This window comes from Cyprinus carpio, chromosome A9, assembly GCF_018340385.1.
Source record: "Cyprinus carpio isolate SPL01 chromosome A9, ASM1834038v1, whole genome shotgun sequence".
In the NCBI taxonomy this organism is placed as follows: domain Eukaryota; kingdom Metazoa; phylum Chordata; class Actinopteri; order Cypriniformes; family Cyprinidae; genus Cyprinus; species Cyprinus carpio.
This window is the reverse complement of record NC_056580.1, coordinates 19,350,844-19,369,616: the sequence shown is the minus strand read 5'-3', so window position 1 is coordinate 19,369,616 and position 18,773 is coordinate 19,350,844. Positions and strand designations below refer to the sequence as shown.

General features: G+C 37.0%; 2 protein-coding genes and 1 pseudogene across 6 annotated transcripts in view; 2 read left to right on the top strand and 1 right to left on the bottom strand.

Moving 5' to 3' along the window:
* Positions 1-1,212, bottom strand: part of LOC109047674 (lysine-specific demethylase 6A-like) — a 43,353-nt gene extending 42,141 nt beyond the window's left edge. For all 5 annotated transcript variants that reach the window (XM_042763984.1, XM_042763985.1, XM_042763989.1 and 2 more), the window contains exons 1-2: positions 714-1,212; positions 513-576 (exon numbers count right to left, since the gene is read on the bottom strand). In XM_042763984.1, the coding sequence (XP_042619918.1) occupies positions 513-576; positions 714-1,048 (399 nt within the window). In that variant the 5' untranslated portion in view covers positions 1,049-1,212. The remainder of the gene's footprint in view (positions 1-512; positions 577-713) is intronic.
* An 844-nt stretch (positions 1,213-2,056) lies between these two features.
* Positions 2,057-4,821, top strand: LOC109082204 (FUN14 domain-containing protein 1-like). Its single transcript, XM_042763993.1, has 5 exons — positions 2,057-2,212; positions 2,784-2,946; positions 3,081-3,156; positions 3,667-3,795; positions 3,955-4,821. Exons 1-5 carry the CDS (start codon positions 2,194-2,196, stop codon positions 4,030-4,032), a joined length of 465 nt encoding a protein of 154 aa, XP_042619927.1. The 5' UTR covers positions 2,057-2,193; the 3' UTR covers positions 4,033-4,821.
* A 132-nt stretch (positions 4,822-4,953) lies between these two features.
* LOC109079084 lies at positions 4,954-18,473 on the top strand (annotated as a pseudogene).
* Positions 18,474-18,773: the final 300 nt, after the last annotated feature.

Here is an 18,773-nt window from a genome sequence, read left to right as displayed (position 1 = left end):
CGACGATAAACAATCACGCAGTTTTGCTATAATATTAGCCTAGCAGGCATTTGTTGCTTTAAATCAGTACATTGTATGTAAGCGGGTGAAGTTGGATGTACTATATCCAACTTTTACTGTATCGTTTAAGTATATCATTACTGTATAGTACAATATGAATTTAATACTGCGTATATAATGTCACTTTGCGTTTAAGCGAATGTATAAATATCTGTTTACAGCATTATAAAAGTGTCACGCACCCTGCGTTATTTTGTACAATACAAACGTTTGTCTCTGTGCATTGTGACCATGTTTTGAATGTGATTTGCTGCTGATTAATGAAGTATATGTTGATGTCTACACAGACTATCTTAAGTGTCACTGCATACTGTGCTGTATCAATATGACGCCACGTTAATCTTCTGTGCAACAAGAGTATATTTGCAGAGTGATGTTATATGATTAGCAGAGTTATGTGTCTGTCTGTCGGTGTGTCTCCAGACCTCCATCAGTGTCATACACACTCATACCTTTAACAGCAAGGCCTTCGTTCTGGCGCCATCTTCATGAAGCCTCTGAAATCCAAACAGTGTGCTGCAAATAGAGGACAACACAGGCGGTTCCGTGTTACTTTACCCGCACCGCATTCGTTTGCACCGCTTTAACACGCGGGGAACGCTCATAAAAATGCACGGAGGGTCATCGGTGCACGTAAAGGGGTTTTAACTGACCTGTCTACGCTGGCTAGGCGATCCTTTTCTTGCGGCGTAAGCTTCGGAAAGTCCTCCTCGGTCTCACTCGCTGTTCCCGCCGCCATTTTCCTTTCCTCATCACCATCAGCAGCAGCAGCGCGAGCTACAGCGGCCACTGACACTCCGCACGATTTCATAGACAAAAAACTCCAGCGAAAATATTTACGCACCGCAAGCCGAGCACCCTTTTGCGTGGATCTAAACGCAGGAAAAAAAAAAAAAGAATAGACGGAAAATAATTTCCTCTGAACACCCCCTTTTTCACATTGTCCTCGACATAACGAGTCGTAGGTAGCAGGTACACCAAAATGCATGCGGAACGAGCAATGCAGAATTCAACGGTAAACTGTTATTTAGTAATATCTCAAACTTCCCCCTAGTCGCCAGCTCAAACTTGTTATAATTGTGTCACTCAAGCGAACCCACGCCGCCGCCGTCGGAACGCCTCCTCTGTGGTTTCGACCAATGGCTGCGTTCGGTCGAGGACCACGTGACCGGCCTTGTCTCGGGATCCCTTTTTTTCGTATAAACTTTCAAGGGGGAGGGTAAATAACAAACCCCTCAACTTTACGCCGAATCTTCGCCTGCTGCGATTGGCTCAGATGGATTTATTATGATTACGTAACACCAACATCAAACACGTGATTGGTTCAAGCGTCTGTCTGTTAAAAATTAGGGGTTTGAGGATGTAGGGAACCGTTTACTGATTTATACGATTATTGTACAGTTAGAGTTGCAGGAATCAGTATGATTTTTTATTACTCCAGATTATGTGGTAAATGTGGAATATGTGGTTAAGTGTAATACAGGGCAGATATCTTTCTTTTTTCTTATCATCATATATATTCGGGGTTCTGTATTTTTCTTTATTATTAGTGTATTGTACTGCACCGTACTGTATTTATTTTTTTGCGCTTGTTTTTATTTCCATTCCTGTGTTTGTCTAATGGTGTAATGCCAAACTTTCAGATAATAAATACCATTCTATTTTGCCATATCCCATAAAGTACCATCCTATCATTTCCTATCATGTTTATATTCTTTCTTTCTTTCTTTCTTTCTTTCTTCCATTTTCTTTAAAGTTGTTGTAGATATCTCTACATCTTTCAAAATGTTAAGCAAAGAAAAAGAAAAAAGAAAGAAAGGAATAATTATTTCTTCATCTTCTTTTCCTCCCTTAACTATTATTATTTTCGATGTCCGTTATACAACTACTACAGTGTTTCTTATATGAAATTAAGCCAGCTTCAGACGGTATGTGTAAAGACTTCTGATACTGCAGGTAAACAATAATTATTTAAAATGTTAAAATTACACTTGAAACAATTTGTGAACTATTTTGTGAATAACACATAGAAGCGATCGTATGAGTCCGTGGACCGTGATTGGACGTAAACTGCGTAGGTTTTTGCGTAGAGCTGCGGCGGTTTCGAACGCGGTGTGAACAGAGCCTCATAAAATGGCGGATCGCGGTGAAGGTAAATAAATTTGCCAACCAAACATTTGAATAAATAGTCTTGGTTGACAACGTGTTTATTTAATCATACAGGTTATATGCAATGCGATTCCAAGTGTCTCCAATGTAGCAGAGCAGCATAATAATCGATTATTATGTCGGCAGACTACACTTATCATGTGCTAAATCTCGGAAAATAACCTCATAGTGTTTTAATTCCCATTCATGTCTTTTTTTACCTGCATGTCAGTGAATAAATTCTAAATATCCTCTGAAGTGTCTTGCTATCAGATTTGATATTTCAGTATAAGGTGCGATGGTGAGGTTATTATAAGTGTTACACCTAATGAAAGGTTCATGCTATTTTTCTACTTTGTTTTTTAAGCAGATCGGTAAAAGGTTCATCTTAAATATAAAATAATGTAAAACAGTTTGTGTAAAACCTACAGTTGCTTCTCGGGTGGAAATAATAATCTGTGTGCCAATTGTTTACCAGTGCAAAACGTCTTAATTAATTATATGAAGGTGTATTTTCACTTGCATCAAAGCTTTGTGATCACTTCGTGTATGATAACAGTTACTTGTGTTTTCAGATGTAGACGCAGAGCGTGAAGATGAATTTTTTGAGGTGGTTAACATCACGGATTATGCCAGGAGGCATCAATGGTGGAGTCGTGTTTTTGGGAACAGCACAGGACCCATTGCAGAAAAGTACTCTGTGGCTTCACAGATCATGATGGGCGGAGTGACAGGATGGTTAGTGTCAATACAGATCAAGAAACCTAAGCTATTCCACATGTGCTGTAGTCTTTTCTATTCTAAATGTTTGAAATAACTGCATTTATGCGTTATAATAAGTGCATTAATTACTTAAAATCTGTGTCCTCTAGGTGTGCTGGTTATCTTTTTCAGAGAGTTGGGAAAGTTGTGGCTACTGCTGTTGGAGGGGGATTTCTTTTGCTGCAAGTATGGATTATTAAAATGCTTGCATCATATGTCATAGCCATTGTTAAAGGAATAGTTCACTCAAAAATGAAAATTTGTTAAATGTTTACTCACTCTCAGGCTATCCATGTAGACGTGCTTGGAGAAATTAAGCATTTCATGACTTGCTCACGAATGGATCCTATGTTGCTGGGTGCCGTCAAAATAAGAGTTCAAACAGCTGATAAAACATCACAATAATCCAAAACACAACTTTTAACTTCAAACAGATCCTTCCGACCAAAATACAAGCCCTCTATCCAAAATATTGCTTTCTCATTCTGACGGCACCCATTCACTGCAGAGAAACAAGTGACGTAATGCTAAATTTCTCCAAATATGTTCCAATGATTGTTTCTCAAACTCATTGGATGGTCAGAGGGTGAGTAAATAATCAGCAAATGAGCATTTTTCACTATTCCTTTAAGGGTTTTTTATGCTTCTATGTAATCTTACTTGAGGGGGAAAAAAATCTTCCTGTTCTCGTTTCAGATTGCCAACCACAGTGGCTATGTGCAGGTTGACTGGAGGAAAGTGGAAAAGGATGTCAATAAAGCTAAAAAGCATTTGAAGAAAAATGCAAACAAAGCAGCCCCCGAGCTCAGTTCCTTCATAGAAGAAGTGGGTATTCTTTCATACATTCATCATGACTTCATATAACAGTCTACTAGCTATGTTGAGCTCCCACAATTCTATAAAGTATTTTGTATTATTATTTAACACTTTAGAAAGTTGTGACACTGTCCTACGTTCTGTAAGTGGTGTATTTTTCTTATACAGTCGACAGAATTTGTGAAGAGGAATATTGTTATCTCGGGGGGATTTGTTGGAGGATTTCTGCTGGGCCTGGCATCCTAAGTGAAACCTGGATCTACTCTGTATTGCCACTGATATAAGTAGTTTGCACATTAAAATTCTCCCTTACCTCTGTATCGCAGCGATACAACACTGAAACTTGATGTATTGTCTGAAGCAGTCGTTTGCTGAACTGTTGTTCTAAATATATTCCTCCAAAATGTTGTTCTTAACTGTACATAGCTTAATCTTTCTGATGAAGAGAGAGATATTGTGCCAATAACTTTATACAAAAATTGGTGGTGTGGTTTTATGTTATTTTTTATATTAGTTTGCCTACCCTTAATTATAAAGACATCAGCATGAAGTATATTACATATACAACTAAAGTGTTTATTGTTGTATTTTGTTTTTGACAATACATTATTCGAGTTAGTTGTAATAATTTCCTTAATATTTACGTGTCCAGAGGCATTTATTCTTTTTGGAGTGCTTTGTGATGGATAATTTAATATACAGAATAACCCACCAATAACATGTTTGTGGACATAATAAAAATGATGTCTGTCTGGTTATTTACAAAAACTTAACAAAGGTTTAGAAACATCTTGATGTATAACAGCATGGACTTAATTAAATGCGGGTTTTTATTTAATTTTTTAATTTTTTTTTTTTTTTTTTTTTGTACAGGTTTAAGTACATTTGAGAATTTGGCCACCCAGTTAATAATCATATAGATCATGCAGTTTACAGTAACATAACACATTGGCTGAAGAGATTCGGAAGAAGGTCCTACTGTATGTTCATCAAAAGTACTTTATGTTATCTTAAAATAATAATTTATTAATTATTTCTGACCGTCTTATTTATTTAGTTATCACTCAATGCATATTGTGCGTTATGAAACAGAGATATTCAAAACTGGCCAAAACAAAAACTTCTTGAGATGCCTGAAATATGATTAATGTCTTTTAAACGAAAACATTGGACTAATGCAAACAGTGTCTGTCACGTGATCTGCCTTTCGTTGCCTACCAATGATATTTGCAAACAAGTTGTTACCTTGGCGACCGGTTCCCAGCTGTCTGGGGTAGTCCTGCATTGTCGCTTGCTGCTAATAATGGCGTCACCAATGTTGTCTGGAAATTCAGTCAATAGAAATGTAAGTAATATCAAAATTATTTGTAAAAATGTTCTGTCTGTTTTGAGGGAAAATAGCTTTCTGTGAATAAGAGCTGTTTAAGTATTGCTAGCTGTGTTAGTATCTGGAGCAGTTTGCTCATATTTACTTAAACTGAAAATAATAAGTGTGTGTGTGTAGGATATAACTTATATACTATACTGTTTAGTTAGTTAGTTAGTCACTATTGCATAAAATGGTGCAAAATTCACAACCTGCAGTGAAGTTCATTATATTTTTCAACTAACGTTACTAAGTTAATTACTGATGAAGAACACCAAAAACACATAAAATGGAGTAGAAACGACAGAACAAGTTAAATTGATAGAAATGCTGTCATAAAAACACTATGAAAACATTTTAGAGTCCATTTTCTTTTCCAGCTTGGAAAAGACAGATTTCACAAATCTTAGCATTTTGATTCTTCAAATGGTGTAGCCGTGATGGTTGGGGCAGAGAAGCCGGGCCCTGGAGGAACTTCTCCTGGGGCAGAGCGCAAGACCCAAAGGGAGCGGGCAGTGATGCTCCAGCATGGGTTTTTTTGACAAACAAGTTGGTAATCAACCTTTTTTTTTTTACCTAGTGCAAAGTATATTAATATTCCTCACTAGTTTCTTACCTTAAGGTCCTGTGTTTTGATGCTTATTTCCAAGAAACTGTACCTCAGAGGAGGGAAGAAAAATACACAGTGCGTTAGTGCAAGATTTACTTCTATCTGGAGGATGACACCATACAAGTAGAGGAGCCAGAGCTCAAAAACAGTGGAATCCCACAGGATAAACTATCAAAATCAAATGTATAGCACCCTGATTAATGACAAACCAGTAAAAACATCCTGTTTAAATGCAGCTGGTCTCCTCCTATGTAGGAACCGTGAATCAGAGGCACCGCATTTCTCTCCCAGCTCCTAAAGATGATTGCTTCTACAATGTGCACCATTTTAACATCAATCAGGAAATAGCATTCTATTCCAGAACCTTTATGATTACAGACTGTGACCCCTTCACACGCAACTTCTTGATGAAAATGGGGGTGCACCCCCCTACACCCCCCTTCTTCCATGCCAGCAGATCCCTATACCACCCATCGACAAGAGGTAAGAAAGCACCGTGTATAAATAACAATATCAATACTTTAATATTCTACTGTTTATTTCTCTCTCACAGATGGAGGGGAACATGAAGCCTCTGTGGCCGTATGAAAGAATAGATAACCTGAAGCAGTTTTTGGAACATGACCGCAAAGTCCTGGGCTTCTGCTGCTACTGGGATGATACTGAGAGCATGTTTGGAGACCCCAGAGAGCTGATCTTGCATTACTTCCTGGCAGATGACACAATGGAAATTTACGAATTTGTCCTTCCAAACTCTGGCCGAGACACTGTCCCTAAATTTCTGCACAGGGGCAAGCTTCCCAAGGTTTGTAAAAAAAAAACACCCTGCAAAAAATAAATAAATAAATTAGCATATCCATAATTTATTAACACATCCTCATAATAAAAATTACTGTTTTTCTTGAGCACTAAATTCAGCTTTGCCATCACAGAAATAAATTACATTTTAAATTATATTCAAATATAAAATAGTTGTTTTATATTGTTATAATATTTCACAATATTACTGTTTTTACTGTACTTTGATCAAATAAATGCAGAGGTGATGATTTCAATGAGTGTGTTTGAAAAATCTGAAATGAAATGGTTATTGTTCAATCCAGTTTGTTCCCTCCTTAGACAAGACAAAGTGGTTATCAGTTTCCTCTTTCCTCTTTTGCTTGGACAAATTTCTCCATCCTCCATGCCAAGCTTTTATCCAGACTGACAGGGCTGAAAGAACATCCAGTTTCCCTGAAGCACTTTTCAGTTTGCTCCCTGCTTGTTTTGCAGCCCAAACTCATTATGAGGGAAGAAGGATTTGTTCAGGGTTTTTTTCTGTTGTTATGTAGTCTTGTCACTCATTCTCTTGCCTTTCACTAAATGTCATCTAAAAAGGTTTTGCAGGAATCCCCCAGTGAGAAAATAATTATGAACCCATTAGCAAATTTCACTTGTCCTTCAAATTATGAAAAAATTACAATTATTTTACTCTTGATTCTGTCAAACAGCAGGCTCCTATTCCCAAACGTCAGCCTGGAGAAATAACAGACCGCAGAGTCCTCAATGCATTTGGACCAGTCGGACAAGGAGAACGCTACATTTTGGATAGCCTCAAAGTAAGTACTGACAAAAAGAGTTTATTTTTATAAATACAATTTTGAAATTGTTTACTTAGTAGCTAGCTGTTTCAGTTTAATGGGCTATTATGTCAATGTCTCCTTAACATTTTACAGACTGGAGCAGTAGAAGAAGAGTTCCATAAAGACCGTGACCTGACTATTGGAGGAGTCATTAATGTGTGGGGTCGTAGGGTGATAATATGTGACTGCGACAACTTCACTAAAGAGTATTATCGCTCTAAATATGGTATTGGTGAGTTACGTCAAGACTCAAGGGAAAGGAGTAGTATTTATGCTTTTATAGATGATAGTGGCCTAACATTATATTTGATTAATATGTCACATTTCATGATTTGTGGTTAAATAGCTTTGTGTAAATGAATAATTGAATTCTTTACAGGTAAAAGAGTATATAAATAGCATGTTATAGTATAGAATAGGAGAATGGATTATTTTTTATTTAAGGTGGTTTTGAAAACTTTTAGAGGGAGGGGTTTGGCACCACTATTAATCACCACATGGTGTCAGTATTGAGTTTCACCTGTGACTTTAGAACAATGTGATGAATTCATATTTATTTTGTCAAACTCTCCAGAACATGTGCAGTCGTATGCTCTACTGCTTTTTGTAGTGAACTGAAAATGTACATACCCCAATCACTCATTCTCAGCACACATTGCATCTATGTGGTCTGAAAAGCTGTTCGTTATTTTCAAAGTCTTCCTGTCGTAAATCCCACGTCTCTATGAGACACTAATACTTTCTAGTGTGCTTTCATCTCTGTGAATAACTGTCAGAATAACATGCATTGAACAGCAGAAGACTAAAGGAGCACAACTGATTGACACCTCAAGGTGACAAGTTTTTGGACAGCAGATATGAGCAATGACCAGCCTGGCCTCTTTATCTTCAAACACCTGGACGTGAGAAGCACACGAGCACACTCCATGCCAGTGGTAACAAGTGTGCATCTGTCAGCTGCAGCGTTATGCCGACTGAAGAGATCGTAGCATTAGTTACACATGAGCCTAATGGAGCCAGGTTGACACATGCTCTGATGAAGCACTTGTTCATTTCTCAGAGGTTAAGAGGATGAAGACTGAATTCATATGGGAAAATTTAACCTGTCTGGCCTCACTTCCGGTTTTTCATGCTTAGGTCTGCTTAAATGTGTCTGTGTTTGATGTTTTCTTCCTGTGTGGCTTCACAGAGGACTAAACACCTGTCTCATACAAGGCCTCGCCCCCTTCAAAACCAGCCAGACAGATGCCACCCTACATTGGATTTGGATCTGAGGAAGATTCGCTGTGCTCCTGTCAGAGTTTGCTGCTTAAACCTCCACAGAAGGACTTCAGAAAGCTTAGGGGAAAAGACAGGTAACCAGCGGAGCTAATCTCCCTTAGGACGTTCTGAGTATATGCTTCCCTTAATATTACATCAAAATATTGCAACCTTAATATTACAACCATTAATGTTACATCAAAACAACATATCAGCTCCTTACTGGCTTTCTGATCATTTTGACAGAAGACTTTAGACCCTTGTCTGTCCTACTAAAGTTCTCCTTTATCAGTTAAGTGCAGCACTTTGCAGAAGAGCACATGGATGAACACATGCCCTTCATAAATAATCAGAAGCTCAAACACAATCTCATGATACTTCCGATGTAAAACACACTTTTGCAGGTCAGTTTTTTGTTATACATTGTTTTCATAGTTCTTTGCTTCCAAATATAATCCCAGAACTAGTATCACGCTGCAAATTACTGTCTCACTCAATTTGCTTTAGACAATACATTGTCGTACATTGGCAGGCATAGAGTTTGAAGGGAAAAAGAAGGCTCTTCTAAGTAAAGGATTCTTTTATAGATAGTATACCTCAAAGCAGCTAAGTGACAGGACTAAACACACATTGAATAAGCAAGGAAACTTCTTGAAAGTTAGTAAGGATCCAAGACCCATCTGATCTTGTTGGTCTGGTGAACTAAATATTTAAAGAACAGGCAATGTAAGTTGGAAAGAGGACAGATCTTCAAACTTTCTAGTAAAGTTAGGGAGTCCATTAGTATAGTGAGCATATAAGAATACTTGGCACAAAATGTCAGATGCAGTTTAGTCTGTTTAGTCTATGAGCAGCCATTACTCCAGTCTTCAGTGTCAAATGATCCTCCATTCTAATATGCTGATTTGGTGCTCACGAAATGAAGGACTTTGATGAATGGAAAGGATTTTTGATGCATAGGAAGCTAAAAAGAACAGCATATCACCGTATGCTGTGTAAACTCTTCTGTGTCATCCGCACCACAAGGATGCGCTGTTTATACATTTATTTAGCTTTGATTTGAAATAAGACAGTGCATCATTGTGGTGCAGATGACACAAACGAGCATACACAGGATACAGTGATATGAAGAGACACAGAGGAGACCGTTGACAAAGGAATTATTGAATAAAGTCATTATTGTTGTTTTATTCGCTTACAAAAAGTGTTCCCGTCACTTTATATAACCCAGATTGCACATCTGATGGCAGATGGAGTATTCTGAAGACGTCTTTCATACCTTTTATGGACCTTGACACTGTTATTTATTTGGCAGTCTGTGGGACAGTCTCAAGCATCCAGGTTTTCATCCAAAATACCTTAAATTGTGTTCCAAAGACGAACGGAGCATTTAAGGGTTCGGAACGACATGGGGTAAGTGATTAATGACAATATTTTCATTTTGGGGTGGAGTATCCCTTTAAGCGGCCATATTGAGTGTTGCATTTTTCCCCATTCAAAACTATACGAGTGACACGTCTTGGGTATTCTATAGTCTTTGATAATAGACAAACTTTGTTTCACCAACAATGGATCGTACTGTGGTGGTTAATCAGTGAGTTACGTCGTTGAACAGGAAACACACCCCAGACCGATTATCGGTCAACCCCCTAATGATGACTCTTACATTACATTTGTGAAATCAAACTGCATTTAACAACACATTAAACATTCATGGTATACATCTCATAAACAAGAGCTGTACAAGCACTTTTTAAAGAGATACTTCACCCAAAAATGGAAACTCTGTCATCATTTACTCACCCTCATGTTGTTTCGAATCAGTATAAGATATTTTGAGAAATGTGTGCTTTTTTGTTTTTTTGCACACAGTATTAGTCATTGTTAACCAAAACTGTTTGTAACAGTATTAGCCAAAATCATTTTTCAAAAAGTATTTTTTTGTATTCTGAAGAACAAAGTCAGTCATACAGGTTGAGAATGACATGCGACTGAGTAAATAATGACATAATTTTTAGATTTGGGTAAACTATCTCTTTAAAATAGCCATTTCAAAAACATAATACTCAAACTCTAGTGGATTGTTTCGATGTTTTATTCTGTATACAAATGAAATAGGACAAATAAATACACTTTTTAAATGAGGAAAACAAATAAGCTCAAACAAATTTCAAAGTCTAGGCAAAAACATGGTGCATCTATATGATTAGTTTGATTTTAAAATGTCCAACCAATGATAAAAAAAATTTAAATATTGATTCCTGTCTATTGTAACAAAACATTCTTTAGCCAGATGATAAATGAAGCTTTTTTATTTACTTTAGGCAAGGTCTGGTGAGCAATGTGTTAAGATTTGTGGCAAAAATGCTGACAGACAGTCCTATCGACAAGGAATGTGTTTTTATCATATAGGTGTACCTCACCATAGCAGTCTTTATACCTCCTCAGAGAAACTCAGGTACTGCCATCCTGTTCTTTTAAAAACAGATCAGTTAAAAAATTAAGATTCTGCTTTGTTATTCCATTGTTCTTGTGTTTAAGGTGTGATTGGGGGCAGGTTTTTAAAGAGAGGTCAAGTGAAGAAGCCAGGACAGGAGTTGTTTAAGAGTGAGGTGTTCAAGTATTTCACAGCTCAGGATTTGTATGTGGGAGCTCGGCTGGATCTGAACAATCAGCCCATCCAGCTGCTGAATGCTGATTAATTTACATTCAACTACATGGAGCAGCATGCAGATGAGGTAACACGCAAAAATCATATAGTCTCTTCTGTTTTGATTAAAACTGTTTTACACAGAAACTTCACTGAAATCCCTTCACCTATGTTTCTCAATTACTTAGTTCCCTAAGGCCAATATTGACACCATTATTAGCAAGGTAAAATCCATCAGTGAGGAAGAGAAGAAGGTGGTAAAACGGTTCTTCACCATGAATAACCCAAGCAACACTGGCTTCATTCCATATTTCATTCAGGTAAGGAGCTGGCCAAAGTACACAAATAAAAGGTACATAACATCTTGTGTGTAACTGTACTAAACTCTTATTCCTAACATACACATCACTGTTGTGTCATAAAAACTAGTGTTGTAGAGTAATCAACCACATTTGTACTCGGTCTTGCCACGGTCTCAGACTAAAAGGACTCAAGACTGATCAAGAACTAAACTGTGTGGATATCACTAAATTGCCAGTGCATTGTCTGATTTATTTGTTAGCATAATGTGACTAGATGTAAAACTTCTCACTTTAAGTGCAACCAATAAATGATTAAATAACTAACAATAATAAATAATTTGATTTACACCAGTGGATCTCAAAATTTTTGACTTCAAAGCTCCCTATTGTCCACAACAATATGTAAAGGCCCCCTTCACTCACCCAAAATATTTTAAAGCTTTGCATGACTAGGAAAAATTTACATTCATTATAAACAAATATCCAAAAACTATGGAATATCTTAAATTTGAGTTTAGTTCCTTTGTCTTATTTTAAATAAGTCATCTTAAAGTCCCTTGTCTGAATGAGTTCAAGCACTCGAGCAGAGTTTCCTCTATTTAATCATCTTTCACTTTGTCAAGTCTCAAGTCAAACTTTTTTAAATAGATTTTCTTTTATTTTATATTATATATTTTTAGATATATTTTGTATCTTTTTATGTAATTGTGCACATAAGGCTGTCAATATAGACAAATATTTAAAATATTTATTCTTGTGATTTTTTTTGTGATAAATTTCACATTTAGAATTGGCTGCTTATTTTTAAGTCAAGTCAAGTCACCTTGATTTATATAGCGCTTTAAACAAAACAGATTGTGTCAAAGCAACTGAAGAACATTAATTAGGAAAACAGTGTGTCAATAATGAAAAATGACAGTTAAAGGCAGTTCATCATTGAATTCAGTGATGTCATCATGCAGCTCAGTTCAGTTTAAATAATATCTGTGCAATCATTTGCAATCAAGTCAACGATATCGCTGTAAATGAACTAAGCAAGCCAGAGGTGACAGCGGCAAGGAACCAAAACTCCTTTGGTGACAGAATGGAGAAAAAACCTTGGGAGAAACCAGGCTCAGTCGGGGGGCCAGTTCTCCTCTGGCCAGATGAAACCAGCAGTTCAATTCCAGGCTGCAGCAAAGTCAGATTGTGCAGAAGAATCATCTGTTTCCTGTGGTCTTGTCCAGGTGGTCGTCTGAGACATGGTCTTTACAGGGGGTCTGTATCTGGGGCTCATCTAGTTGTCCTGGTCTCCGCTGACATTCAGGTCTGTAGAGGTCCTTTCTAGGTGCTGATCCACCATCTGGCCTGGATACGTACTGGATCCGGGTGACTGCAGTGACCATCTGACCTGGATACAGACTGGATCTGGTGGCTGCGGTGTCCTCGGAACAAGAGAGAAACAGACTAATATTAGCGTAGATGCCATTCTTCTAACGATGTAGCAAGTAAATCGGGTGTTATGGGAAGTGTTCCCGGTTCCGGTTGACCTAATTAATGCAGCCTAAAAATCCTTTAACGGATTTGGATATTAGAAGCGTATTAGTGTGTTATATGTAAGCCAGGTAAAAGAGACGGGTCTTTAATCTAGATTTAAACTGACAGAGTGTGTCTGCCTCCCGAACAATATTAGGTAGGTTATTCCAGAGTTTAGGCACTAAATAAGGAAAGGATCTGCCGCCCGCAGTTGACTTTGATATTCTAGGTATTATCAAATTGCCAGAGTTTTGAGAACTATAATGTAACAAGAGCTCGTTCAAATACTGAGATGCTACACCATTCAGGGCTTTATAAGTAATAAACAAGATTTTAAAATCTATACGATGTTTAATAGGGAGCCAGTTCAGTGTTGACAGAACCGGGCTAATATGGTCATACTTCCTGGTTCTAGTAAGAACTCTAGTTGCTGCATTTTGGACTATCTGGAGTTTGTTTATTAAGCATGCAGATCAACTACCCAATAAAGCATTACAATAATCTAACCTTGAGGTCAAAAACGCATGGATTAACATTTCTGCATTTGACATTTAGAGCATAGGCCGTAATTTAGATATATTTTTGAGATGGAAAAATGCAGTTTTACAAATGCTAGAAACGTGGCTTTCTAAGGAAAGATTGCTATCAAATAGCACACCTAAGTTCCTAACTAATGACAAAGAATTGACAGAGCAGCCATCAAGTCTTAAACAGCGTTCTAGGTTATTACATGTAGAGTTTTAGGTCCTATAATTAACACCTCTGTTTTTTCTGAATTTAGCAGTAAGAAATTACTCATCATCCAGTTTTTTATACCGACTATGCATTCCATATAGTTTTTCAAATTGGTATATTTCACAGGCCCACGAAGAAATATAGAGCTGAGTATCATCACCATAACAGTGAAAGCTAACACCGTGTTTCCTGATGATATCTCCCAAGGGTAACAATGTGAAGCATGAAGAGTAACGTCCCTAGTACTGAGCCTTGAGGTACTCCATGCTGCACTTGTAATCGATATGATACCTCTTCATTCACTGCTACGAATTGATGGCGGTCATATAAGTATGATTTAAACCATGTTAATGCACTTCCATTAATGCCAACAAAGTTTTCTAGTCTATGCAAAAAAATGTTGTGGTCAATAGTGTCGAACGCAGTGCTAAGATCCAATAGCACTAATAGAGAGATACAACCACGATCAGATGATAAGAGCAGGTCATTTGTAACTCTAAGGAGAGCAGTCTCAGTACTATGATACAGTCTAAATCCTGACTGGAAATCCTCACAGATACCATTTTTCTTTAAGAAGGAATATAATTGTGAGGATACTACCTTTTCTAGTATCTTGGACAGAAAGGGGAGATTCGAGATCGGTCTGTAATTAACTAGTTTTTTGGGGGTCTAGATTCAAAATAATTTTTTTTGTGCATTCACTTCATCTTCTAAGCAAATGAAACAAAATAATACAAACATTTTGCCACTGTTTACTTCATAATATTCTATTCGACATAACATATATTCATACAGAACCACAAAATCATTCCTCACTGTTCCTTAAGGACACCCTATTTCAGCTATTCAGAGTCATGCAGGCACTGATGTTAACCACTAACAATCACGGTGAGGTAGAATCACCATCAGTCTGCTTTTGATTGAAGGGGTGTGATTAGTTCCAGTGGTTCAAGTGAAGTATTGGAAACAGATGAAGACCTGTGGCATGTTGCAGGCAGGGGAAATAGATGAGGAAGAATGCCGAAAGGTCAACGTGCTTGTCCTGTTTATATGGCCCTGTGGAAAGTTTAGTTATTTACGTTGTTCTGAAAATAATGAACCTGGAATGTCTGCAGCTGTCTGTCATGAACTCCATGACAATTATTTCGGAATCGATTATTTTTTTAATGTATTTTATAATATTTACCATTCAAAAGTTTGGGGTCAGTAAAGAAATTAATACTTTTATTCAGCAAGGATGTATTACATTGTTTAAAAGTGACAGTAACAACATTTGTTATGTTGCAAAATTGTTAACTGTAATTCAAATAAATACTTTTTTTTTAAATATATACTTGAAAGAGACTTCTATCAAAAACATAATATATATAAAATTACATTTATTTTATTTCTATATTTATTAGAGAATGTGCTGACGTGAGTTGCTCATTCTTCTTTTTGTCTCATTTCTGTCTACTCAAATGGTGCCGTAGATCTGGACATCTCTCTTCTTAAGAGGCACAGATCATCTTGAAGGCCTTCCAACTGCCGCTGTCTGATGACCTAAAAAAAAGCCTTCCTCGAAAAGTAGGGTCAACAGAGCACAACTTAATTATCCAAGAAACATTTCACCAAAACGCATCCTTATTTTCTGCATTTTTCATGTTCACATCCAGGTTTCAAGATGAGTCTGAGAAGATCACGCCTTCCTATCCGCTATCAACTGGAGAGAAAACCCGACCCCTGCTGTGCTTCCAGATGTCACCGTGAAGGTGAGTTTGAAAGCGGTCTGGATGCAATGATGACAATCAAAAAATAGTCCATTTGTTCTGTCATCAAACACCTACTTTGAGACATCATTCTTTGTCATTTGCTAAAGCGGCCACATGTACATGAGAGTGTTTGTGTCAGGGTCCAGGCCCTGGTAACCTGTGGGCCCCACAAGCTTTGAGCACCTCCAAGCCTCATTTCAAGTAAATCAGCCTTGGGAAAATCCCACTCAACAACTCCTCTGAAGTGGAGCTTTTATTACAGCACAGTAATTTAGCATGCCTCCTTGGAGCCTAAGCAGAACCATCTGCTCACTGACTCACAACGAGAAGCCTTCCAGTTCTGCTGGGTCTTAACTAACCAGCAGGGGGAGACAGTGGTCGTTTTGTCTGGATAGTTTCTCACTGCTGTCTTTTCTATGTATTTAGGGATTGTAGGACCATACATAGCGATTTCAAGATGGATCCATGAGAAGCAAGCCAGGCTGTGTGATTCTGTGTTTTTTGCTTTGCTCACTGATTTTTCATAGCTCATTTCGTGGTGTTTATTGACTGTTAAATTAGCCAGTTTCCAGCCATTTCCTGTGGCCCCTGTTGAACCTAAACTAGCAGCCATTACATTGGTGAATTACCCTGCATTTATCAAATACTTCTTAGTATGAAAGAAAGAAGAACAAGACCACACTGAAACTGTAAGGATCAATCGGTCTGTGTAACCTGTCTTGTCTAGTGACTAGAGCAATGTTTCATAAAAACCACATGAAGCTCTGTGCATAAAAATTATGTATACTCACTATATTTTACATCTGGGACAGGGTAACCAGATGCCCCATTTTCTTCCCCTTTGGTGACCAATATGCACTGAAATCCAGTGTTATTTTAATATTATTTATATTATAGTATTTATTCATATTATTTTAGTATACTATTATAATCATTTTGCATATTTTGAATTAGCTTCAGCTTTGTATTTTCAGTTTTATTTTTCATTTTAATAATTTTGTTATGTAGTCTTGTCATATTTAATTCAATTTTTTTATATATTTCTATATAGCTTTACTTTATTTTTTAAGTTTTAGCCATTTTTGTACTTCAGTTTAAATTTTCATTTAGTATTTTTTTTATTTTATTTTATGTCTGCTCTGTTTAATTAAAAAAAAGATTTGTAATCATTTTAGGTTTAGTTAACATCAATAACATTGCTGATATCATCGTCCATCGATAAACATTAGTTTAAGGAAAATGATTGTGCTGCGAGTTACTCTGAACAGTTTTTACAGTTCATAAGTATGTGTTGATGACTACACTAATTTATGGTAGTACGTCAGAGTATGATATACCATATTTCATCGCAGTGTAGTACATTAAACATGTTCAAAACAAACAAAACTGTCCCCGTTTTTAAATTCATAGATATTAACCATTGGATATTTCAATGATATATAGACTGCTGAACTAGAAATGTTCCCAGTTTTCATTTGAGAAATCTGGTCACCTTAACATTGAGCAATAAAAAAAATCTTATCTGCAGCAATTCCTTTTAAAAGATGATTATGTGTCTGATTTACTGAAGCATGCAAAGTCTTTAAACATTTGTCATACATTTTTAAATAGCAAGTACAAGACATTTAACATGTGGTAAAGTCAAGCCGGCCGGATAAATCTATGTCTCGGTTCACCCTAATTTGCAAAGACATGAAATGAGAGTGCCAGCTAAACATATGTGCTCCAGGAACCTGTGTTCTGTTTCTCAACCCGTTGTGCTGTTGCTTTCAGTTTGACACAGACTGGAGAGGAGAAGCTGCAGACCCTGCAGTTAAAACCATCAACTACTCACTCTTTCTGGAGGATGTCTTTAGCAGCACCACAAACATTAATGAGAGCTGAGAACGGCCTGATGGGATCCTCAATAACATGTGAAAAATCAAGAAATCTGCTCGACTTTGTGTATAGCACTGATTAAATTCACATTGTTGCACGTTGTTTCTGTTGTGCTGCATAAATGTCATAATACCATTTATGTGTATTTTTTATTCGACATAAAATCAAAAACATGCTGAAATGAGAGAGCTGTTTGGAAGTGCCTTATGTGCCTTGGGACCTGGGACCAAGTGTAGAGCAGTTAAAAATATGAGCCGCTAAATCAAACCATATTTCATATACAGGCAGATAGACGTGCACATTTGCTGTGATTATGCGGATAAAGCTGTCAATATAATACAACATGCCATAGCTATATGAGAGAAAATAACTGCCTGCTATACCGGACTCAAATTCAGATTTCCCAAATGTCTTTTCATGATTTAGTATAAGGAAAGCAAGCATTTTTTTTCCCCCATGGTCCAACATCCTCATTTTCTAACCTGTACTTGCTGTTCACGATCTGATTTGGCCCTTTATGCAACTTATAAATGCTGATGCTGTATATAAAAAGACAGGTTGAGCGTGTCTGTAATCAGAGCTTTTGCGATTAAGGCCTCAGTTCCTGGCCAAGACAAAAGAAGTGCATTACATCACACCGGTATTATCAAGTCTTCATTCCTAACCTTCACACTTACTAAAATATTAGCTTCAAGAGTTAGCAGGCTTCTGAATGAAACACAAAGGCTGATGGATCTAGGATATATTTAGCCTGGCTCCACTGAACAGGGAATGAGGACATACTTTGACATCCCAGAATGCAACAATGACCCCCAGTTACATCTGGTATTAAAATCCATTTCTGTGGTGAGCATTAAATACAAGTTTTGGGATCTGATCACTCGGACCATATTATGAAGTAGTCAAAAATCATGTGGCCACATTGTTTTTGTAGTGTAAATGCACAATAACGAACAGATATTTTCTGCTAAACAAAGTCTACTAAATTAATAAATATTATAATTAATCATGTACATGCTCATTTAATAGCCTACACTAGATAACTATAAGCATGAAACTTAAAATTCTCAGATCAACAATAAGTTAATGTCAGATGTACCAAGGTGGTGAAATCCTAAAAATAAGATGTATTAACAATAGTAATAAAAGGCCTCCACATAACTAGTTAACATGCAGAATGCAGATGATGATCTCCACTGCCAGAATATTCTGGAAAGCAATATTACTTGACGGACTTTAAAGGTGCTGTATTTTAAGATTTTGACTCTACTAAAGCATAAAAATACCATAATATGTTT

What these genes read in the sequence shown, in the direction of transcription:
- LOC109082204 (XM_042763993.1), top strand. An exon ending in ATGGGCGGAGTGACAGGATG is followed by an intron (nt 2,947 to 3,080) that starts GTTAGTGTCAAT and finishes TGTGTCCTCTAG; the next exon opens with GTGTGCTGGTTATCTTTTTC. An exon ending in TCAGTTCCTTCATAGAAGAA is followed by an intron (nt 3,796 to 3,954) that starts GTGGGTATTCTT and finishes TTTCTTATACAG; the next exon opens with TCGACAGAATTTGTGAAGAG.